The following is a 26,123-nucleotide window of genomic DNA, read 5'->3' as shown; positions in this document are numbered from 1 at the left end:
GTTTTGCCTTGGCGTAGGCCTACTTAATTATTTTTTTTTATAGAAAGGACTTCTTTTGAAAAATACATTTTGCGAGCGGAAAACAAATTTTAAGCTGTATGATATTGGATGATTTATCAAAGGTATATACCGTTTTCCAAAATGTACTGTATAAATTGCTTAGAGATACTTTAATTTGCAGTTTGAGGATAATTCATTAGACGAACTTCCTCGCAGTAATAAAACAAAAGTTTTTTTTTCAGAAGTTTGGTCATATAGTCAACCTCTGAATTAAAGCGATTTTTATGAGTAACAGGGGAGCGTTTCATTAACATTTGTTGTCTGACAAATTGTCAGACAATTCAATTTTCACTGATTTTGATTGGCTGAGAAACGCTGTTACTATATGGTAACTATTGGATAAAAGAGGACTTGTCGGATTAGTCTTTTCATGAAACGCTCCCCTAATGCATTTACCCCAAAGGAAGTAGGACACATCCCTACCGTTTTGTCTGGGATTGCCTCTTGCAATTGTACATCTGCATCTGGATGTAATGATAAATATTAATATTTCATTGTACTCTTCTTGTAGGGTCTGCTATGCCTTTCACATCACGGCTGGCTGGTTATCTTCCCCATATATCGGTCATGGTCACACTACATTCATGGATCAAGGTAGCATAATTTAATACCCATCTTGAGATCAGCAGATGTCTTCTCTGGATCTGGAGATGGCAGTTCTATATCAGGGTCAGGATCAGATTCAGGGTCAGAAGAAACAAGTGATTCTGATCATCTGGATTTTCAATCTTATTTTCAGCAAACTCACATTAAATTAGAGTGATCAGTCTCTACTACTGACTCGTTCAAGAAAAAAAAGTCCAGATTATCACTCTCTTCTTTGTAATCAGCATATGATTCCAACAGATATGTATAGTGACATATGTGATTTTGTGAGGTTGTAGAGTTTGGCATCCTGTAGTGTAATAATAGCAAATTGTAGATTTACATAATATTGAAGATGTCTATAATTGTGGAATAGATATTGAGACAAGAAAGTAATCTGAAGAAGGCAGTTCTTTCTAGAAACAAAGCCCAAAGAAAACTCTGAGATGGGGAGAAATATGGTAAAGAGAGAGGGGGGAGGAGCAAATAAATACTCCCTATTTTTTTCAAGAAAAAGTTCAAAGAAAGTAATTACTGTGCAATGAAACATATGCGCACAATTCTCAATGTCTTATGGTGTCTGAAGCAGTGTATGGATAGAGAAATTTCCAACTGCTCCCTTCTTATATGAACATTATTTTGAAATCTTAATTTTCTTTTATACACTATACTATTGTACAACTATATCGTTTTAATGTAAGAAATCAAACATGATAAACAACCAATGTAGCTTCACCATTTCAATTTTAGAAAAGGCCTGTACAGATCATGCAAGGAAGGCAAATATATTAATATGCATGTGGTTCGGTTTAGCTGTTCTCCATGGGTGGAATAGGTTACGTCTGTACTAACACTGTGCTGCTCAGTGCTCTTACCATAACAAGTTTGTACTCCGGGGGGGGGGGGGGGGGGGGCACTTAAATTGACGAGTGGATACCATGCGCAACCAAAAAACATGTAAAAAGGATGTCTTTTTCAAGATAGGGCATGTTACGTATGTAACGTAATAAGGGTGTAAAAAACACTGAAAAATGCAAAAAGGGTATCTTTTTCGCTAGGAAAGCATAGTGTTAAGGGTCAAATTTGCGAGGGTATAAAAAAATAAGACTAAAATGTTTTTTTTTTTTTTTTGTATTTAAAACTCAATTACTCAACCATATAAAATATTAATTTGTATATACTGAGTGGAACTAATATCAGTTTGTTCAATAAAATTGCACCAAATGTATGCATAACAACACTATTTTAGCTTGTCTTTTTCTCCATTCTCCCAGCCTTCCTTGATTATTTTGATCCCAAGTTTTAAACAAATTTGCAACCAGCAAGCCAAGGGGGAGTGGATGTCATTGATGGCACACAGGCTGGTGTCTTTAAAGAGCCATATCAGATAAGCTGGTAGCCACACATGACATACTAGTGCTAAGTTACAAAGTCTTTCAGAATAATCCTACCAAATATCAAGCATGGGCAACTTTACAAGTTAAAGAGTTTGCAAAACCCTGTACAGGGCTTTTGATCTGTAATTCTTATTTTTAAAACTAAATAATAATATAAAATTAGAAATTTGACATGTCCAAAGGACACAGATCCCTCCCCCCTGAACATGATCAGAAATCCCTTCAATTATATGATTGAACTTAATATCGTGCAGAAACCAATATGCATACATATAATGAACAAATTTAGACCATTGAACCAACTCGCATATATGAGCTGTGACCTTTGAACTGTGGACTCCGAATTTGAACTTAGCCTGTATTTTGGTGTCATCTACAAAGCTCCCCAAACCCTGCCACACTAATATCTACCTACGTGAAGATGGAAGTGTGGTGCTTCAAGGTGTGTTTACACCCTAATTTGTTTAAATCTGTTTAATATTTCATAAGTTATCCTGCGGAAACCAAATCGCATATTTAATGAGCTGTGACTTTTGACCTGCGGACTCCGAATTCGAACTTAGCCTCTATTTTGGTGTCATCTACCTACACACCAAATTTTTTAAAAATCCATTCAATATTTTTCGAGTTATTGCGCAGAAACCAAGTGGAGAGACGGAAGGACGGACGGGGGCAACGCTTCGCTTAATGCCCCCTCCGGACTTCGTCTGCGGGGGCATAAAAATATGGAAGACTTTTGGAGCACTTTTCCTGAAAAACCTTGCATTCAGGAGAGCACATACTATAAAGTACTTTATGGTGCGAAGTTTTTTACACTGTAACCCATTTTGGTAATAACTGACCTTAAAAATACTTTACCTTTAATACAGGGATAGATAGACTAATCAAAAGGGTTAATTTAATCACAGAGAATGATAATAATCTAAGGAACTATGGGGGGTGAAATAAAAGAACATGACAGACAGGGGGGGGGGGGGTATAACAAAGAATGAGAGAGAGAGAGGGGGAGGAGAGATGTAACATATATGAAAGAAAATAATGGCAATTCAGATTTCAAAGATCTTATTGCAGTACAAATACATGCTGAACTTTATTAGAGGCTCAAGACAATAATAGTAAACCCATTTTCTTCATTAATATGTCAACACATGTATAAATACAAGGGACATTTACATGATGTATGTGTATAAACTCAACTGTCAGCCGCAAAACTGGCTAAAGGCATAGGTTAAAATAGATTTGACTTAAAAAATCTAACTGCTGTAAGGTCCCACTCGTCACCGTTGTCTGTGATATGTTATAAAAAGGAAGCCTAGAAACAACAACGCTTTGAGCTTAAAAAAGATGCAATATAAAGTGACCAAACAACCATTTTAATTTCATCCCATACACAACATGTGTTATATTAATCTCTCCAGGAGAAAAAGTATTATGATAATTAATTTTTCAGTCACAGATTTCTTGAAAGTCTCTGCACAAATTTAATGTTTTTCTTTCTCTTCCTCGGTGTATTCTAAAAATCCATATGAACAATATTAAATACATGAATCAAAAACATTTCTTTTAATTTTGATAGGACCTATGATAGCATGTAATAGCCTATGCCTTTAAACTTTGGTCAAAGTTCTGCCATTGCATCAAGCAGGCAGGATATAAGACGAGAAGTGTCAATCTTACACTAATAATGCAAGCAATAATAGCACAACCTGCAACATGAATTACTAAACCTTTCTTTTGGGCATCGAAATACGGGAACTTCTTTGTAATTTAATGTAAACATAATCTCGTGCAAGTGTACAGCTTTAAATACCTCAGCTTTTAATTCATCACTGTAATGCATACAACATATCAACAGATTCTTTGGCAAACAATGCCAAACATACATAATGTCTTGAAAATATTTTCAGCTCAACTGCAGATTTTTCATAAAGCTTTTCATAAGTTACAAACTTGTGTATGATTATGGACAGAACTGGTGACTCATTCTTGTGAGTGATCTTACGAGAAATCCCACATTTTCTTGTGTTTCAACATGGTGGTACTGAATTTCCTATACCCTATAAAATTCTAACAAATAATTAACTATGCATTAAGATGCTTGTTAAAAAGAATTCAATCTACAACAAGTGGAACGCCTCTGGCAGTCTCGCCTGCATTATGCAATTCGATATAGCAGCAGTGCCGACTTTCAAAACAGCTTGAATAATTATTCACAAAAGAAAACATTCATATGATAATAAAATACCATGTCCATTGACCCAAAAGGACCTTTGACCATGATCATGTGATCTAAGATGTGTGCAAAACAATCATTTATACTTGATTACCCTTATGTCTATGTTTCATGAATTAGATCCATAAACTTTCTAAGTCATGATGCCAATTCAACAATTACCCCTAACATGACCCAAGTTCATTGACTCTAAATGACCTTTGACTTTGTTCATGTGACCTGAAACTTGCACAGGATGTTCAATGATACTTGATTACTCTTATGTTTAAGTTTTATTAACTAGATCCATAAGCTTTCAAAGTTATGACAATTCAACATTACCTCCAACACAGCTAAAGTTCAATTACCTTGGTCATGTGACATGAAACTCAGGCAGGATGTTAAGTAATACTTGATTACCCTTATGTCCAAACTTCATTATCTAGATCCATACACTTTTAAGAGTTATGAAATTTAAAATACTGAACTTTGGTTAAGATTTTGTTTTGATTCCCCTAAGTTCAATGACCCTAAATGACATTTGACCTTGTTCATGTGACCTGAAACTCACAAAGGATGTTCAGTGATACTTGATTAATCTTATGTCCAAGTTTCATGAACCAGATCTATAACTTTTCAAGTTATGATAGAAATCAACAGATATCCCCAACATGGCCAAAGTTCATTGACCCTAAATGACCTGTGACTTTGGTCATGTGACCTGAAACTAGGGCAGGATGTTCAGTAATACTTGATTACCCTTATGTCCATCCAAGTTTTATGAACTAGGTCCATTAAAATTTTAAGTTACGATGGAAATTCAACAAATACCCCTAACATGCCCAAAGTTCATTGACGCTAAATGATCTTTGACCTCGGTCATGTGACCTGAAACTCAGGCAGGATTTTCAATAATACTCCATTGCCCTTATGTGTAAGTTTCATGAACTAGGTCCATATTTTTTTCAAAGTTATAACATTTCAAAAACTTAACCATAGGTTAAGATTTTATATTGATTCCCCAAACACAGACCTGCCATCCTCTAGGAATGAAAAACTGTATTCTGTGATAAAAAAGTGTATTTCATAATAAAATGCTTGGCGCACTCGCTCATCGCGGCGCTCAAGCAGCATGCAAGCTAAAATGCCCACTGCTCTTGCAGATGAAAAAAAAAAACATTAAAACATGTGTATATCTTCACACTGGTTTTAACAAAATGATTGAAAAAAAAAGTTACCTGAAATTACATTGATCTATTAACCATATTTGTGTACGTTTTATGAAACAGAGACATATACAGATTATTTTTCTCAATAAATGACGATTTAGTAAAAAAATAAAAAAAAAAGTATTTTTCAAAGAAAAAACGTACTGCAAAAACGTACTAAATACAGCTAAAACGTACTGGTTGGCAGGTCTGCAAACATGATCTAAGTTTATTGAAACCAAAGTAGGATCTTTAGTAATACTTGATTACCGATTACCCTTATAGTTTCATGAACTAGGTCCATATACTTTCTAAGTTTTGATGCCATTTCAAAATGTTAACCTTAGGTTAAGATTTGATGTTGACTCCGCCCCCATGGGAAAAACGGCGCCTAAGTCTCCCTCTGCTATGCAGGCGAGACAAAAATCAGATTTAAACTTTAGCTGATGGAAATAAGAATTGATTGAGAATCTGATTTTGCACCCAAGAGACCGATAAATGTTCCACTTGTGCGCAAAGTCATGCATAATTAACGAACAGCTTTGTGAAAAAACTAATTTTGTGTCTTCATACACCACCTGGTTAAGGTGTGTTGTTGTTAACTCTCTGTGCCAGGAAACTAGCATTGAGCACTTTTAGAAATGTACGTCCACATAGTGAACTGGTACGAAATGACGTCATTTTTTGACCTGCCATATGCCTCACGTCCTCACACACGTCCACTCTCAAAATCGAGAACCTCGCCACATCCATTTTGCGGTTCTCCTAAATCATAGACGACGTGCATGTGAGTGACGTCATTTTAACCGTTCAAGCCCAGCATGAAGATCAACCTTTCCCTTTTAAAACACAGTTTTCAGCGACTTTTCACAAAATTAATGTAAGTTGTACGATGAATTATGTTTATCATATTTGAAATTGCTTTCTGATCTCCAAAATATACATCGAAATATATCCTAACTCGCGTAAAAAGGAATCAAAGCAAGTGAAAGGGCACATGTGCACAAGTTGCACGTTCGCATCACCCGACCGGGTCGCCAGGCGATGGTGCGCCAGATCTTCCGGGTCGGGCAGCGTGTCATGACCTGCTGGTTATCGCGCTGTTTCATGTGGACGTACGTACACGTACAAGTCGAGTGAAATCTAAAGTATTCGCATCTGTAGTGAACAAGGGCAGACGACGACGTTGACTCGAAGGATCAGAGGACTGCTACGTCGTTCACGTTCACTGCTCCTAAAACCCTCTATTATCAGACAAAAACTTATTTAATTTCATCGATATAAGGGAAAAACAATCAGTTCAATTAAATTCCAAATAGTATACAAACAAGTTACACTTATTAGCTCATTCTCCTTGAACTGCTATAAAAAGTAAATAAGTTCAGCGCTGGTTATTTAGGCACCCATCCTGGGAGCCGTTTCATAAAGCTGTTCTTAAGTTAAAGAGACTTTAAGAATGACAGGTGAACCTCTCCTATGTGCTAAAAACCATATACCATTTACCACAAGAAAGGATCACCAGTCATTCTTAAAGTCGCTCTAAACTTACAAACAGCTTTATGAAACACTCACAAGAGTAAGAAGCAGTTCACTTACAGATAGACTCAGATTTCAAGTCATTGTAATGATCACATGTTGATCACAAAATTATTCATGACAACACAATCAGCTGGTTGTGTTTAGACCATTACAAAAGTATTCAAGCTCTGCTCCATATCACTTGGCAGATATCCACACAGATGATCAGCTTATGTTCAGACAGCAATTAAATATGACCAGATCTTTCCATTCAGAATCAATAATCACTTTGTCCATCATTATAACAGACATCCTCAATACAAGCTTTCACAGTTCCTCTTTATCTTGATCTTCAATGAGTTTATTGTCCATCATGAAATCATACTATCAAGGTGATAATATATACACATTCCAAAGAACATTCCATTTGTTCTATGTACAAATATTTGAATGTCTGAAACTTTGGTCCTTGTTCATTTACTAAATATTCTTTCCTGTGTCATTCATCAACGTTTGGCAACCAGAAAGACTGCAAAAAAATAAGAAAGGCAACAATGAAAATTTTAAACAGAAATGATATTCATAACTATTCTAATCAAGGGATATAAAATATAGTATAATTTGCTAAATATTCATAAGACCTCAGAACAAATACCAAGTTTACTGTTCAATGTTCATAGAAAAAGTATTTTAAAAAAGAAATACAGACACTGTCAATTCTAAAATTGAAATACAAATGCAGTGATATAAAGCACTGGTAATTTTATATGCCAAGATGTTAAAGAGCATAATACTGCATGAAAAACCATCATATCACCAAATGGCTCTTTCACTTTCATTTATTTTCTGTAATAGATTTCTTCTTTTTGTTTGAATACCAATTTAGGCATAAGTTATCAAAATCAAATACTGGTAATGGAAAAAGTGATATCTTATTTTATTGGGGCTGGCCTGTCTAAATAATTTGAATATTCATAGATCATATATCTGCATGTTGAATTGCCATAACAAACACAAAATAAGAAAATCATGAAATTATTACTTTTTCCTTATTTCATTAAACAGTGATTTGCACATATATAGGTGATATGAAAGTGAGTGAGCCTATGATGGCGCAGGATTTACAAAAGATATTACTAACAAATTTATAATTTTCCAAAGTTTAACGTACAAGGACATGTCATCCAATCAAATCTAATGCATTCATATCAACTTAATACACTAGACCAGAGGATTCACATATTTCCCATGCATGTAAAACTTACCATATGTTGCGATGAGCTGGCAAGCATGAGGAATTTAGGGTTGAATTGCAGACAGTAGATAGGATTATCTTCATGTTTGGATTCCAGTGTGGCTACTTTGTGTCCATTCTCTGTGTTCCATACATGTATGATACCATTCTGTGATCCTGTAAAACAATCCATACGATAGAGGCATACCATCAACCATCAAAAAACTATAATATATTCAGGTCCCAAATTATGGAACTCTCTTCCCCCTACACTTAAAAATAGTTTATCCCTTAATAGTTTTCAACGTCAGTACAAAGAAATTCTGTTAACAACGTTCCCATCCAATAACAACTAAGAAATTGTAACATGACTATAATTTCTGTGTTTGCCCTTCTCCTACACTTATTCTCACTAATTTCACCCGTCGATTTTCTGTGACTCTCCACATACGCAAGTCCTTTACCTTTTCTCTATCATTATTCTAGAAAGGCAAACACTTCATTTTAACCTTGTTAATGTTTGTTTTTCCCTTGTATGCTTTTGTCTTTGTATGTTCTATTTTGTATCCCTTCTTTTTCTTTCTTTCTTTCTTTCTTTACTGGGCTGGAACTTCTAAGATCCAACAGATCTTTAATGCCAGTCCACACTCGAAGCATGTTTTGTACACTATTTACTGTAGGGCAATTCCATAAAGTAATCAACCTTTTTGTACGTCCAACCCCCATTTGTCTCAAGTCTTACTTCACTTCATTAACTGACCAAGTCATGGTCCTTTGATAACATTACAGACTGTCGAAAAAACAAGAAATCAGAGACAGAAAATTTCATGAAGTTCCCACATACAGGGGGTCGTACGTACATATTTTATGGAATTGCCCTGTATTATAATTTTTGTTACTTTGTTCTTTCTTGCCATTATGTATTTCTTATTTACCTGTATATATGTTATTTTTATCGAGTGAAATAAAATAAATTGAAAAAAAACCTTTTAATCAAATGACCTATTCCTGCTTTCATTTCATTTCAAGTAATGTATATTTACTCTATATACAGTTGAGGCCAAAAGTTTACATACACCCATGGAATTCAGTGAAACTTGTTCGGTTGGCAAACATTGTAAAATTTACTACATCTTCAGAAATATAAATACTACCATGACAAATTTAGTATCAAATGAAAGAGCTTATTAAGATTAAGCTCTTTCACATGATTGGGATGCCTTAGGGATTAAAGTATATTTCAGGTTAAATTTTCTTTGAAGAAAAAAACCTAATATTCGTGCCAAATTTATTATATTGTTTGTAATTACTTTTCAAAATATTGTTTCATAGAAATTTATAAATGTCAAATATATGATTTATATTACATTTTCTATCATGATATGTCACCACTGAACAAAAAAGTGTAATCTGAAATGTTTGTGTTGAGAAGTAATTAGCACAAATATGAAATGTTTTTGTCAATTTTTTTTATTTGTCTAAGATATGAATATTTTTTTGGGAAAAAATGACACCTAAATATTTTCAGCTCCAGATGACAATATGAAGAGGCATTACATACTCACTTGTTTGATATCAAATTTGTCATGATAGCAGAAACATTTCATAAAATACAGTAAATTTTATGATGTTTGGTAAGTGTCAACTTTTCATTGAATTTCCTGGGTGTATGTAAACTTCTGGCCTCAACTGTACATATATACACAATTTGAACCAATTCACAAAAACAAGTGATTTGAATTTTGATATTTTTAGGGCATGGCCACCTTTCTGCATGACATATTTCTACATTACAATATCAATAGGGAAAATAAAAAAGTACAAAAATATTCAAGGCCAATGAGAGGTGCATTGAGGCAAACCAATAGGACATCCAATGCCATAGCCTTTCATTGGATTACTTTAAGCCCTGCATACATAAAATGGTATGTTTATACAGAGAAATATTCAATTTGAGAATTACATCTTCAAGCGAAATACTTCTATAAAATAAATCATGCTCAGTGAAGAATCATTGGCAGAGGAAACTGAAAATAAAATAATATGGCACATAGAAAAAAATGACATTGATTAACCTATATTTAATCGGGCCATTTCAGACCAGGTTTTTACGGGCTGGGCGTCAGATCTCAGCCACTGGTTGCACGATCACTGCAAAAATTTGCAAACTACAAGACTTGTATAGTAAATTTTCAAAACAATAAATTACTGTATTTCTTAATTATGCAAATAAATGGATGAAATTTTGTATATTTTCGCCATTAACACACTTTAAATAGCGAGATTTCAAGCTAATTCATATAATGATACAATACTACGTTCATTGACCCTAAATGACATTTGGCCTTAAATGACCTTTGACCTTGGCCATGTGACCTGAAACTCGCACAGGATGTTCAGTGATACTTGATAACTCTTATGTCCAAGTTTTATGAACAAGATCAATACACTTTCAAAGTTATGATAGAAATCGACAAATATCCCAAACATGGCCAAAGTTCATTGACCCTAAATGACCTTTGACTTTGGTCTTTTGACCTTAAACTTGGGCAGGATGTTAAGTAATACTTGATTACCCTTATGTCTAAGTTATATGAATCAGATCCATACACTTTTGAAGTTATGATGGTAATTCAACATCCGAGTGGATGAGACATCGCAAGCTGCGGAGCCCAGGAACTGGACCGACCTCCAGGGCCGAGTGGAGCATGTCAAGCCAGAAGAGATGACAGGGGCTCTAGTCAACTATGGTTTAAGTTAAGTCATATTTTGTTACATCCATGTATATTTCATGTACAATCATTGTAAAAGAAATCCAAAGGAAACCACAGAATGACAAAAGAGATTTGATTAAATCTTTAATAACTGTATTTATCAGTTTTACGTATTCTTTATTTGGTGTCAAGCAGCAGTAGGTAAATAATAAAAAAAAAGTCACTTCCCACATGACACCTGGCCATGTGACCTGAAACTCAGGCAGGATGTTCAGTAAAACTTGATTAACCTTATGGCCAAGTTTCATGAACTAGGCCCATATGCTTTCTAAGTTATGCTGTCATTTCAAAAACTTAACCTTTGGTTAAGAGTTTATATTGACGCCGCTGCCACCATCGGAAAAGCGGCGCCTATAGTTTCACTCTGCTATGCAGGTGAGACAACAATTGCAAGAGTAATAAATTTCCTATGCATTTCATTGTTTTTTATAATTTTTTATGTATTTCTTTGTTTTTGTATTTTTTCCGATGAACTTTGTTGGGAACCGATTTTTCATGATGATTCACATAAAATATCAATTTAAACCAGCAAAATTTAAAGTATACATTTATGATTTTTGATGGAGAACACAATTTGCATTGATTTTTTGTACACGAAATCACATTGGGGCACCTTACCATAATGTAAGGACTTCCTATGCACTACTTATATAATATTGACTGGCCTTGAGGGGAACATCAAATATATTGCCTGCAAAAGAGTCATATTGGCCCAAGTCTTTAGATGAGGGCAATATATTTGATGTTCCCCAAAAGAAGAGTAAGTCAATGTTTTTATTATTATCCAAATCAGATATCTAGAGCAAAAATCGTGAAAAAAGAGATATTTCTCTTAAAGGGGAATCCAGCCTTGGCCATAAAATGTTGTGTTGGGAAGGAAAAAAATAAATTATACAAAATGGTGAAAGTTTGAAAGAAAACGGACAAGCAATAAGAAAGTTATAGCTGCTTCAAAATTGAGATCACTAATAGTATGTAGATTTCAAATTGGCAACTGGGTAAGTAAATTATGACCAGGGGCAAGGACAACTTTCCCATAGGCCATGTACTTTATTATCAGGGATTTGTGGTTTTCTCCTATGTACCCATTCCCCTGGGGCAGTAATCTAAATATAACCCAGGTAGTATATTGTTTATGTCCTCATGAAAGAAAAATATAATTTGAAATAAAACTTTTGGGAAAAATGACATTTTAGCCATAATATGTATTGGGAGTACATGGAAGAGTAGTCCTTGCCTTACATCACTATGACATCCCATATGCGGCCAATTTGAAGTCTCCATGGGTATAGTGATTACCAATATTTACAACTTTTAGAAATTCATAATTTTCTTGTTTGTCCAATATTGTTCAAACTTTCACCTATCAACTTGTCTGATTTTTCTTTTTCTTATAAAAACAAGTTTTTATTTGGGTTGGATTCCCCTTTAATGAGGTTCTATTGTGTCTTGTTATATCAGGGGCTATGCTCTGCACTTTACCATTATTATTACAATTATGACGTGAACTGTTGCTGCGTGGATCATTATGAAGCGTATCTATTTCTACGCATCTTCAAATGCCTGGATGTGAGACCAGGGAAAATACAAAGGTATATTTTGCGCCGTCTCTGCATGCAAAGTCAATACGCTCATAGAGACCGAGTAAAATACAAATATACATATCCTTTCTCAATATTCAGAAAATCTAGGGCAATATGGTTTTGTAAATGAACAGCTCAGATGTAATCACGTGTATACCACCAAATAAAGTCAAAGGCAAGATTCACTAAATGATCTTTTTCAAACATATCATAAATTCTCCAAATCGAAAAAATTTAGCAGATTAGACAAGATAGTCAATCTGACATAGGAAGTAAAATTTTGTGTGTGTTTTTTTTGGGTGTTTTTTTGCTCTAAAATATTTTGAAGAGCTCTTTTTGAAAATATAGAACTTTACCTTAATTGAATGGACATACAAATTATGTCATTTAATAAGTGCATTTTGTCTAAAACTGTTCAATATTTTGCAAAATTATAGATATAGGTAAAGGACAAGTCCACCACAACAAAAAGTAGACTTGAATAAAAAGAAAAAACTCTAGCAAGCAAAACACTGAAAACTTTATCAAAATCGGATGTAAAATAAGAAAGTTATAACATTTCAAAGTTTCGCTTAATTAAACAAAAAAGTTATATGCACATCTTGGTCGGTATGCAAATGAGGAGACTGATGACGTCATCCACTCACTATTTCTTTTGTATTTCATTATATGAAATATTCTGCTTTTCACCTCATTGTCAAGTGAAACAATGATTAATTCCTGCCTGGACATGTGGAATTAGCATTGTTTAATACTATATGTTTAAGTCAAGTTGGTCCTTATTGTCAAATCTGTAAAATATGCAATATTGTATAATTCAAACAATAAAAAAAAAGAAAAAAGAAATAGTGAGTTAGGGACATCATCGTCTGTCTCATTTGGATTTTACTGACTTGTACATATCACTGTATTGTGAAGAATAAGCAATACTTTGAGCATCATGCTAGTTTGATTCTTCTCTATTTATTCAAATCAACATTTTTCTGGGGTAGACTTGACCTTTAAATGAGTGATAAAGTACGCAAGAGCTATTTGAATACTGTTTATTTTCAAGTGTGATGATGTCTGAGGGTATCATGTCTGATCTGTAGAATTGCTGAAAGGTTATCAGAAACATTATCAGAAGCATGATATGACATAATTGTACATACCTGATAAGACATACTGTGCATCTGGACTAAATGATGCCTCTAACCTTGCTCCTTTACCATTCAGATGACCCTGAAAATATTACAAAATTATACCATGTAAATAACACATTTGGTAATTAAACTTATACATAATATTACTAATAGGATATCATTATGTATAATACATGAAAACAAGTGGAGCGCCTCTGGCAGTCTCGCCTGCATTACGCGATACAATATAGCAGCAGTGCCGACTTTGAAAACGACTATAGAATAATAATTTGAAATAAAAACACCATTCATGTGAAATACTACGTTCCTTGACCCTAAGACATTTGACCTTGATCGTGTGACCGAAGACTTGTGCAAGATGATCAGTGATACTTGATTACCCTTATGTCCACATTTCATGAACAACATGCAGATCCATAAGCTTTCAAAGTTATGACAATTCAACATATACCTCCAACACAGCCAAAGTTCAATTAACTTGGTCATGTGACATGAAACTCACGCAGGATGTTCATTGATGCTTGATTACTCTTACATGTATGTCCAAGCTTCATTAACTAGATCCATATACTTTCAGAGTTATGACATTTAAAAACTGAACCCTTGGTTAAGCTTTCGTTTTGATTCCCCTAACATATTCTAAGTTTATTGACTCTAAATGACCTTTGACCTTGGTCATGTGACCTGAAACTCAGGCAGGATATTCAGTAATACTTGATAACTGTTATGTCAAAGTTTCATGATCTTGGCTCATATACTTTGTAAGTTGTAATGACATTACAAAAACTTAACCTTTGGTTAATAAGATTTGATGTTGACGATGCCGCCGCTGTCGGAAAAGCGATGCCTATATTCTCGCTCTTCTATGTAGGTGAGACAAAAAAACAACAACCAAGCAGTCTATTTTGTGTCATTGAGTAACATTGTTGTATGGAGTGTTAGAAGGTATTTAGGGACAGTGATTTCCCGTTTAAAAAAATTGCCTTTTCCGTTTCAGAAAATCTCAAATTCCGTTTCAGCATGTCAGAAAACGGAAATTCCGTTTCCCCATAGACTTTGTACACACGGAAAAGTGACAATTCCGTTTACACATTGAATAGCAAAATCACAACACGTACACTCGCACTGGTCAAAATTTGTATCTGCTACTGTACCAACAACACAATAGAATCTGTTCTAATCGGATCTATGCGGGTGCATAAAATATTTTTACAAACTCATTTAGCATGCATACATCCTCACCTTTCACATTATTAGCATTATTTCACGGTGAAATGATATTTCATCGATAATTTTGGGGTTTTTTGGACATCGTTATCATCAGTCAACAGCTTTTGCCAATCCGCCATCTTGGATTTTGAGACCACGATATCGTGCTGTTACATCTTCAAACGTAGAGGGCAGCAACACACGACCGTGTAGTTTAACGATATGTGCGCATGTGAAGCCCAACCCGGCCGGCCGGGTACGGCTACGGTACGGGTGCAGGATACAATCGAGTGTGCTGATGTCGAGTGCAGTCACGACGTGTGAATTGTCATGATAGTAGCGAAGTGAGATCGTGTTTTCTGGGGTTTTGTGGCCATTTGATATTCTCATTTTGTTGTGATTTTGGAGTAATTTCTGTTGCTATTCTGTGTATTTTGAGGGAAAATACGTTTTCCGTGATTTTCCGTTTGAAATGCCACTTTCTGTTTCAAAAGGCCCTTTCCGTGAATTCCGTCCGTTTTCCGTGATCGCGGAAAATCACTGTCCCTAGGTATTGCTGGCTAGAGTGCAAAAATAATAAGCTGCACCAAACCAAATTAGACTATGAATCATAAAATAAAAACATACAATTTTTCTAAATTTACATGGTGGCATGATTAAAACATTTGATTGGGGGAAGGGGGGGGGGGTGCATCTAAATGTATGTAAATGAATATCAATTACATAATATCAAGTACATTTGCAAGAGCATGTTAAATTGAACATAGCAAAAAAACAGCACTTAACCACTTCTCTGTGCTTTCCTGGCATGATTAATTTGTAGTGTTAGAACCTGTTTGTTGCTTACACATTGCCTGAAAACAAAATCAAGGGTAGAGTGCAGGCTTAATATACTTTACCATGAAAGTTTGTTGTGCCTGTCCTGTAAATGCATCTATGAGTCTAATAACAGGTCCATTGGTTGTAATGAGTATCTTCCTTCCATCAGCACTAAACTTAAGTGATGTCCAATCACAATCTCTATCTTGAAGCAGCTTGAATGTTGTAAAAGGACCCTACATACGATTGAAAAATAGAAAATTATATTAATTTGTTAATAATCAATCATACATCCAAATTTGAGCAGTACTTCAACTGATTGGCTTAAAACATAGTCGTGCTCTTTACTCTGTCTGGATGAAAAATTGCCACAGCATTTTTCATTTTTGCATTATTTTGTGATCATTGTTATGTAAGTAACAATTATTGAGCTGATGATGTCATACTGTAAGCCTACTCGTTTTATATGAATTCTTGATGCAGAAACAAATCAAATATTTGTGATTCATCCAAAGTTATTTCCCAAAATTTAATGGATATAGCTTCATTCACTGATCTGGTGATTTTCAAAATGTTTTATGTTAATTAAATATTCACTGCTAATGCTTTTCATTGTGAAGTTTTGCTATTTATTCAACTTTTAACCCCAATGAATGTTTCATTATGAATACTAAACTGAAACAGTCCTATAAGATTACTCTTTTTTCTGAAAACAAAGAAAACAATGAAAATGAGGTTTATGCAATCTGATTGTGTTTAAACCGACCTTGTCAAAGGATCTTAAGTCATACAGTTTGATCATTTCTGAGTTGATTCCACAAGCAAAGATGAGACCTTCTGGATCAAATGATGCTACTGGCCTGCCTTGTAGATGCATCAAACCCTGAGGAAACACACAAAATAAAAACGGAAAAATAAAGAAAAAAAAATTGTAACATAATATAGTATCATTATCAATAAATACATTTCACTTCTCTTTTCTTTCTCACAATTTCTATTCAATCTCCATTTTCAAAAAAAAGTCATTGATTTGAAGAGAAGTAAACAGTTGTTCTAAGCAAAGCCTTAAAGCTAGTGTCTGTCATTCTATACCATTTTACCAAGTTTTTTTTTCTGTATTGTTGCAGGATCTACATGTACTACTCTTTTTAACATGTGCATACAACTCAACCCTGAATAATTACAGCTGATAACAGACTGGTCCAAAATAATAATTGAAGCTTGAACGTATAATCTGAAGATTCTTAACAAACCTGACAACTAGGTGATCTCAAATCCCATAATCTGATTGTCTTATCCAATGATCCAGAGAGAAAGCTATCATCGATGGGTGACATGCTCAAACTAACAACCCTGTAAAAAACAAATTGGATATATTTATTATTTATGAGTATGTATAATAAAGGGACAAAACAAAGTTTTGCACCCCCCAAAAAAAATGTTTTCTTTCAATGACAGCTAAATTTATGATGTATTCAAATATGTGTCAATAGTAGTTTAAACTTTACAATAGAGACATGTGTCAATATATTAATGAATTCTCCATCACTTTCCCATTTTTCATTCTACCCATTACATAAATTTCTTGCATATTAGGTGAGGAAAACAAAATGATTCCATATAGTAGTGATGCTGCTGATGTAATAGATTCATCACCGTACTTGAAGCACAAGCACATGTACATTACTAGATTTACAATTTACAATAATTAAAAGTTACAGTGTACAACTGTACATAATTACCAATGCCATGAAACTATCAAAACTTTGACCAAAAAAAAAAAAATGTGCAAACTTACTTCTTTGTATGACCTGGAAAATATCTCAAATATTTGTTATCATGAAGAGATAAATAACGAATTGTGTCATCAACCTTATTGGATGTATAGATGACTGTATTCTGAGCATGTGTAAAGCGGATGAGATCAACGCCATATTTCTTGCTATACAGAGTCCTCTTTGGTCTGCAAAGAAAAATGACAAGATAAAGTATATAAGAAATTCTTAATATCATAGACATGATAGATGGGGGCAGGGGTCTATCTATAAAAAAAAATCCAATAAGAAAGAAAACAGGAAATTGGATGAACTATATCATTTTCTGATTAAGATGAGCACATAAACGTTTAGGATGTTGAAAATCAGTTATATGGGCATGTAGATTTTGTATAACAATTTATCTTTTTAACAAGGAAGGGGTTGTAATAACTCATGTGATGTCATAATAATTTATGCAAATTAAGAACTTTATTTCATATCTGTAAGATACTTTGTCTTGTTGCTAAACAGTGCGTCCCAAAAAAAACTATACACTTTTGAAATGGCTGCCAAATAAAAAAATGTAGCACTTTGGGGGAAAAGACTTATAGATATGGAAAGCCAATAAAGTCAACTTTCAAATGACACCAAAAAGTTGGAAAACTATTCATGCTTGAGCGAGCACTGCCCACTGAAACAAAGGGTATGAAAATTAGGGTGGGCCGGAATTGGCATTCCAATTTCTTTCAGGTTTTTTTGTTTGGTACTTGCAAAGTTGAGGGTTATTTGGTGAATTAAAGATCAGATGTGATCAGTTTGTTGTTTGTGAAAATTCAATGCGTTATTAAATTGAAATTTAATGCATGAGTGATCATGAACTGCAATTTTTAGTGCAGCATTTTGTCTTCATCATGTGGATCTCAACAATGTGTTCATGACAGTCAGGAAAAGAGGGGGGTAATATGACTTAGGTAGGTGAAGTACGTTGATGGGATAAAGGTCAACAGAACATTTAGCAACCCCTCCCTCCATCTCTACCCCCTTCCCCCACTTCTCTCCTGAGAGACTAAGCTTGGCTAGGCTGGGCAGGAATTAGCCTTACAGTTTTTTTAGAGGTTAGTCCTTTGGAACTTACAAAGCTAAGGGTGTTATGCTATTTATGAGTGAGATAAGTTATGGTTTCTTAGGCAAATTTCATCAGTTACTAAATTGAGATGTAATGCATGAGTGAACAGGAATTGTAATTTTAGTGTAGCATATTCATCTTGTGGACCTCAGAAGTGTGTTCGTGAGAGTCAGAGTAATGTGATGGTATACCTGTTACAAGCAAGAGGGCGATATATGCTAAGACTTGGTTAAAAGGGCATTCCTCTTCTTTTTGTCCTTTTACAATTTAAAAGTCCTATGTACCCTCCCCTCTCCACCTCCATTTCCCAGCCCCCCCCCCACCTCTCTCTCTCTGTCTCACTTCCTGGATTGTAGCCTATTCAAAACTTAACTGCCAAGTGACCGGTGGCTAATGGTCAGTTTTTTTATTGAACGATTACCAAGAAATTTAATGATTATGATTAATGAAGTAATTTATTGAAAAAAAATGAATGTTTGATTGATCACATTGCACATTGAATGAGTTGATTTACTGATAAATTGCTGATTAAATGATTGATAGGAAAAAGTTGATGCCCCAATTTAGAATTAATCATTAAATCAACATTCTGCTCTGGACTTCACGTGTACATGACAATAGCCATCAGTCTCTCAACAGGAGGGTAGGGCAGGAAAGAGGGAGGGGGCGGGGGCTGAATGTTCTGTTGACCCTTATTCCATCAACCTTCTTCTCCCACTCAAGTCCTATCTCAGCCCCTATTCTCCCGACTCCCATGAACACATTGCTGAGATCCATATTATAAAGTTGAAATGCTACCCAAAAAGTGTAATTTATGTTCACTCATGCATTAAAGTTCAATTTAATCATTTAAAAAATTTTCTTCAGCAACCAAAACTGGTCACGGCTGATTATTAATTTATCACAACGCCCTTAACTTTGCAAGTTCGAAAGGATTTGCCTCTCAAAAACTGACATAAATTGGAAGGCTAATTCCAGCCCACCCTAATATTCATACCCTTTGTTTCAGTGGGCAATGCTCGCTCAAGTATGAATAGTTTTCCAACTTTTTGGTGTCATTTGAAAGTTGACTTTATTGGCTTTCCATATATGTAAGTCTTTTTCCCCAAAGTGCTACATTTTTTATTTGGCAGCCATTTCAAAAGTGTATAGTTTTTTTTGGGACGCACTGTAGTGTGCTGTGCCTGGAGTTCAATTTGTTAATTAAAAGGATTGACATGTCAGCCCACCACTTTTCCGAATATCGCGATCAGCTTGATCTTGATGTCATTGTCAAATTCTATTTCAGACATCGCTTTGCTAATCACCTGGGATGCTTTGATGGACGTAAGTGAGCGACCAAAAGATCTGCATGTTGATGGTTTTGGTCACTATCTTCAGTCCACATAGAGAGCAAAAATATCAAGCATGTTGCACGCAGGGGGCAAGGTAGAGACACTGGTCCAAATATTGGGTTGTCCAATAAAACAAGGATGTCCTCATAAATCATGACAAATCATGTCTTGATAAATTGAGATTGTTCTTGTTTATGGGGACAGCTTTAGACGGCAATTCCGGGTATAGAGAGTGCTAAAAATAGATTCAGTGACCTCAATTTTCCCTTCTTCTTTGGGTGTACTGCCCAACACCCCACAGTGGGAGTCAACCGGGCAGGAAGTGCGCAGAGGTTGATGGCGCGGAGAGAGAAGATGCTCACCTCTCAATATCTGATTTATATTCATAGCAAAGACACAAGGGAAAGACCAGCCACCTAAACTATTTTACACGAAAAGTGTCCAATCTTTCATTGTATAGACTTTGGTAGACCATATTATTGACGTTCGTTAAAAGCTTGTACTGCTGGTTTTGTTCCAGGTACATAGATTTTTCTATTTTTTCTTATTAGTCATCGTTTTCAATTATTTGCAAAAAAGTGTTATCATCGCCAATAATAATCTTGAATTATGTTTATGAAGGTTTTTCATTTATTGGTGCCCATGATTAGTCAAGTAATCATAAGAATTGCGCATTCAAAGAATTTAGACACAGTTATAAAATTACCAAGGAGTTGAATCAAGGTTGTGAAATTTATTAGCGCCACCAACGAGCTTCCTTGTATTTCCGTAGAAGAGACATGCGAAGTCACTTTCCAGGCCGAGGTAAGCAAATTTGCTTTTTTTGTACGATTTTTTATTTCCAAATTAAATTTTAAATCATTATTGTATTGCTACTTAGCGGAAAGAGCCCCGGTGAGTAGCGAGAAGGAGTTTCGGCAAATATTACTTCTGCAATGAAGCGATGTTTGCCAACTTCTTCGAAATCCAGGGTCAAACGCGGTACGGTGTACGAGGTTAGTATACATACTAACCTCGTACTAGTGTGAGTGGATCGGCAGTAGAGGCGCACGGCCAATATGGGAGACTGTCTCCCATGAGAGAGATTATCTCCAATATCACAGACTTTTGTAAAGAATCTGGGTATCTAATTTCAGAGTCTCCCAGTCTCCAGTTTTGGAAACCAATTTCCTTTGTTTACACCTGCTGCAAAAGGATTACCTTGGCAGCAAATAAAAATGTGATAAGCAGATTCCTCATGAAAAATTACCCCTTTTCACCGTCTGCTTTAAAAATTCACCATCTACTTTTGTTTTGATAAAGATTTTTGTTGTCATCCACACGCAAAAACAAATGGGCTTCTGACCTCAGTGAGACAAAATTTTGGGTGGAATAAATTACACTTTTGTTTGTGTTGTTTCTTTTGTGCTTTTGCAAGGCAAATCTCCAATATGGATTGTCTCCTATATTGGAGAGAGTCTCCTATAACTCTCCCATATTGGCCGTGTGTATCTACTGATCAGGAACTGCTGTAGATCTATTTTGGCTTCAATCTCAACATCATCGTTCGAATTTTCAGCTCAGTCAGTCAGAGTTGTATATTTTGTGTAGTGTCACTCAAAATCGAGGCTTTTATAAAAGTCTGATTCCTTCGTATTGAAATTATTTTGGATACTTGAATCTGGATTTATAGAACAATCTTTGTATCATGATTGCACAGTGAAAGTATGAACTCAATGCTCACCGTATTTTCCAAGTTTTCTGTGGCTAAATTTGGGAAGTTTTTGTGGGAAAAGTGAGCATGGTGATTGCGGGCATATGCCGATCGACTTTAGAAAAGAGCACGTCGGCGATCCGAAGAGAGCCTGAGGCTATTTTCCACTAAAGAATATTGATGAGAATCATAATGTAGACCATAGTATATTTTATCTCCATAACTAGTATAAAATTTTGCTAGTTTTTGTTATTTTGGGGGAAATATAGTCCTTTGCAAATGGGCTTTTTAGTTTGATCATTACAAGATCTAAATGTTAGAGGGGGGGGGGGGGTTAGACTCGAGGATCGAGCGACCGGAGAGACCAAATATAAAGTATATTAAAAATACTAGTAAGCTAGTGTGTATATATTATATACTTAGCAAGAAATACATATAAATAAGCCTATGACATGCAGAATAAAATGAGATTAGATAAATCCCTGAATTTAAAACATTTCATATCGATGTCGTGTAGGCCCTAGTATTTATGTCATGGTCTCCCTCTAAGCTCTCTGTAATTTTATTTTGTCTGAAAATTAAGCAGCTGATGGATATTTAATTCATATAAATGATATACATTCCATTGTTTTAATAAAACAAATATTATTAAAAAATTTGCATCTTCAATTCATTTCATCACAGATTACTTCTCTCACAGATCACCTTCCTCATTTCATTTTTTTTTACTGATTTTTCTCTCATTATACTTTCATCTATTCTCACATTTTTTTTTCTAGTTAATTCATTATTTTGTCTTTGCAGTATTATAAAATCTTGGGACCAGGCCACTAATAAAACTTCAGAATGTCCGGCCATGATCCTGAATTACATGCAATAATTATGTATCTGTGGAGAGAAAAAGAAAACACAGCTCGGTTAATATTTGAATGAAATCATGATTGAGATAATTATTTATAAAACATGTATTCTTGACAATCGATTGATATATTACTAAAATATGTAACTAGAGTAAAGTAATCAAATCTACTGCAGAGTTTGTTTTATTGATAATCATTTATTAATTCCTTGGAATTCCGGGACCAGTTTCATCCACTGCCTCGTGGACGTACACTGTCCCTGGGCCGAGAGTGCTCGCAGTCCGTGCCAGATAGAGGTCCGTGCATACAAGCGCACTTTGCACAGTCACAGCTGCACAGCTCAGAATACGCACAGACAGTGCGCGAAAATGAAACAAAATTGCACTTGTCTTCATAAAATCTGTGGTAATTCTTGCAGCTATAGACAGCTCATAGAAACTATCTCCGCCACCCATAATCAAGAAAAGTGATGTTAGTTTCTGAAAAAAATATGACGAGCCGTTTACATGAAGAAAGCAAAAAGTTGTCTGCGGGCGTCAATCGTATTTTGATACACTATGGAAATCGTATGATGGTGGTCCCCAAGTTTGCGCACCTAACATTTTGAGTTAAGATTTAACATATAAATTCCTTTTATTTCACAAAATCTTTCAGATAACAATGTTCCTTATAAGTGTACCAAATGGTTGCATTTCATAAGTTGGGTATGCAAAAAGGGTGGCGTATGAACAATTTTCCACACGGTGCCATGGATAAATTGTAGCTACATCACAGCATCTTGACCAAATTTATTAAGTAAGATCTCATTTTAAAGCTAGAACTATAGGCTAAATATATTACTATGAATTAGATCAATACAATATCAGGAACAAAAATTATAGCACAGTAAGTTTGAAGTAACAGGGGTGGCGGAGCCGGTGGATGCGAAGCCGGTGGATGACGGTGAATGATAGAATATTAATTAAACTTAATTAACAACTTACTATAATATGTAATATGACTGTTATCCTCATATTTCTGGGTGTTTTAAAGCAGGGAACAACTAAATGTCATAAAAATTTGACAATTTTGAAAATATGCAGCAATGAAATACATGTGTATGTCAGCTCTGATCTGCAACCTAATCAATTAGTAAACTGGAGAAATTTGGTTAATTATCTAATTTGTAATCTTAATTTTTAGTACAAATGTTGTGTATCATTGCAACAAACATTTCTACACATGATGTTGTCATTTTGCCAAGCATATAAATACAGTGACAGGTATTTTGGGGGCAAAAATGTGAAATTAAATAACGTTAATTATTATAATTAATATGCATACAATAATAGATAATTATTCGATTCTTGGTACAGATAATTATTATTGTTTCAAGATTATAACTGCAAAATACTAGGGTGATCCAATGTTGCATTAACTTTTGACACCATTTTATGTGCAGCAGGTCCAATTTGAGAAAAACACATTTCAAAATTCACATTCACATTGACGTCTATGTAATAATTAGCTATTAATTAGTCATTTTAAGGAAAAATAAAGGTATTTGAGACTTAAAACTTTTTCATTACTTAGAGAATTGTAATAGCTATAACATATCAAAAAATAGAATTTTTGACCATTTTTACCCTGTTCACGAAATTGGACCACCTTATGACATGCGACCAAATATCTCATACAAATTTGAAAGAAATATAGGATTTTCTTGGAAAAAATCTTAGGCAGTCAATTTCAGATTGAAAAAAAATGGTACCCCATGTCTGCGCACTTAGCCTTGAGGACTCCATGAATGATGATGTTTTTTTTAATATTTTGACATATACTTCTTCATCATGGAGCCTTGACACTCTTTCCATAGATGCATAAGCGAGACCTACACACCCGGATGGATTTCCATAGGAAATCCATAGTTAGAGGGTGAAACCGGTTGTAGGGGTAAACTTTATTTATCTATGAACCTTCATGCGCCTAACGTATTAAATTTTAGTATTTGTGAAATAATAATTTTTGTCTATAAATTGTTCTTCAAAACGGCATCTCTAATCGGATGTACGTCATAACAAAGCGGTTCAAGGGTCAGGGCTATTGTATTTGCTTTGTTGACAAACGGATCGAGGGATCTACACGAGATTGGTCTGGTAAGAAACGCCTCATTTTTACCATTTATAGTGAAATAATTTTGATCCCTTTATACACATTAGGCGCATGAAAGTTCATAGATAAATAAAATTCACCCCTACAAACCGATTTCACCCTCTAACTTTGGATTTCCTAGGGAAATCCATCCGGGCGGGTGTGTAGGTCTCGCTTATGCATCTATGGAAAGAGTGTCAAGCACTAGCATACCTAAGGGGGGGGCAGACTGCCCCCCCCCCCCTGACGACGAGTCACAACTCATGCAGGGGACGTACCTCTGCCCCCCCTGACGAGTCACAACTGATCCAGGGGACGTTCCCCCCACTTTTTTTTTTTTGCTTGTCAATTTTTTTTCTGGTACGAAATGTCCTTTATTTGCGGTTGAAGGCCTTTTTTTTTTTTTTTGCTTGTCATTTTTTTTCTGGTACAAAATGTCCTTTATTTGTGGTTGAAGACCCTTTTTTTTTTTGCTTGTCAAATTTTTTCGCAGACGAAATATCCTCCAAAAAATTTGCCTCCCTTTTGGAAAATCCTGGGTACACCGCTGGTGTCAAGGCTCCATGATGAAGAAGTATATGTCAAAATATTAAAACAAGGCAAATGCGATTTTGTGTCTCGCCCACTTCTGAAAATAACTAGAAATATCGTGATTTGCGAGGGCACGCAACAGAATTGTATTGAAACTTCATTGTGAAATGACTGGGATGGAATAACACTTGACATAAGAGCCTTGCACATAAACTTTAATGTTGACCAGAAAATGACCTTTGACCTTACCGTGTGACCTCCGACTACAGCATAACATGCAGGTCCCCCAAGTTCATCTACCATCCAAGTTTGGTTGAAAAGTGACTTACGGTTGCGGAGTTAGGTGTCATAAGAGAGTCTTGCATGTAAACTTTAACATTGACCTGAAAATGACCTTTGACCTTACCATGTGACCTCCGACTGCAGCATAACATGCAGGTCCCCCAAGTTCATCTACCATCCAAGTTTGGTTGAAAAGCTACTTACGGTTGCGGAGTTAGGTGTCATAAGAGAGTCTTGCATGTAAACTTTAACGTTGACCTGAAAATGACCTTTGACCTTACCATGTGACCTCTGACTGCAGCATAAAATGCAGGTCCCCCAAGTCCATCTACCATACAAGTTTGGTTGAAAAGCGACTTACGGTTGTGGACTTATGTGTCATTAGGTTTGTGACGGACGGACGACATTTGGATCCCTAAGTCTCGCCTTCACCTCCGGTGGGCGAGACAAAAACATCATCATGGAGTCCTCAAGGCTACTGCGCACCCATTCACTTTGCACACAATTCGGGAATTTCGATGAAAAAGGCCGGATTTTTTAGGCCATCACATGAAATGCCCAAAATTCATTATTTTTCCACCATTTTGAGTCTGATTTTTTAATGAATATCTGTCTATGTATTGCATGTGTAAATTCTGTGTTCGTTGCGTATCTTCTAAATCGCGCAGA

General features: G+C 35.2%; 1 protein-coding gene across 1 annotated transcript in view; it reads right to left on the bottom strand.

Moving 5' to 3' along the window:
* Positions 1-3,104: 3,104 nt before the first annotated feature.
* The window catches only part of LOC129256809 (WD repeat-containing protein 82-like), a 46,207-nt gene continuing 23,188 nt past the window's right edge, over positions 3,105-26,123 (bottom strand). Inside the window, exons 2-8 of the mRNA XM_064097573.1 lie at positions 17,540-17,704; positions 16,995-17,094; positions 16,508-16,624; positions 15,822-15,977; positions 13,723-13,792; positions 8,246-8,391; positions 3,105-7,509 (exon numbers count right to left, since the gene is read on the bottom strand). Of these exons, the coding sequence (XP_063953643.1) occupies positions 7,480-7,509; positions 8,246-8,391; positions 13,723-13,792; positions 15,822-15,977; positions 16,508-16,624; positions 16,995-17,094; positions 17,540-17,704 (784 nt within the window). The 3' untranslated portion in view covers positions 3,105-7,479. The remainder of the gene's footprint in view (positions 7,510-8,245; positions 8,392-13,722; positions 13,793-15,821; positions 15,978-16,507; positions 16,625-16,994; positions 17,095-17,539; positions 17,705-26,123) is intronic.

Source organism: Lytechinus pictus, chromosome 3 (genome assembly GCF_037042905.1).
Source record: "Lytechinus pictus isolate F3 Inbred chromosome 3, Lp3.0, whole genome shotgun sequence".
Lineage (NCBI taxonomy): Eukaryota > Metazoa > Echinodermata > Echinoidea > Temnopleuroida > Toxopneustidae > Lytechinus > Lytechinus pictus.
Note: the sequence above shows the minus strand (reverse complement) of the source record. Positions and strands in the feature narration are given on the sequence as shown.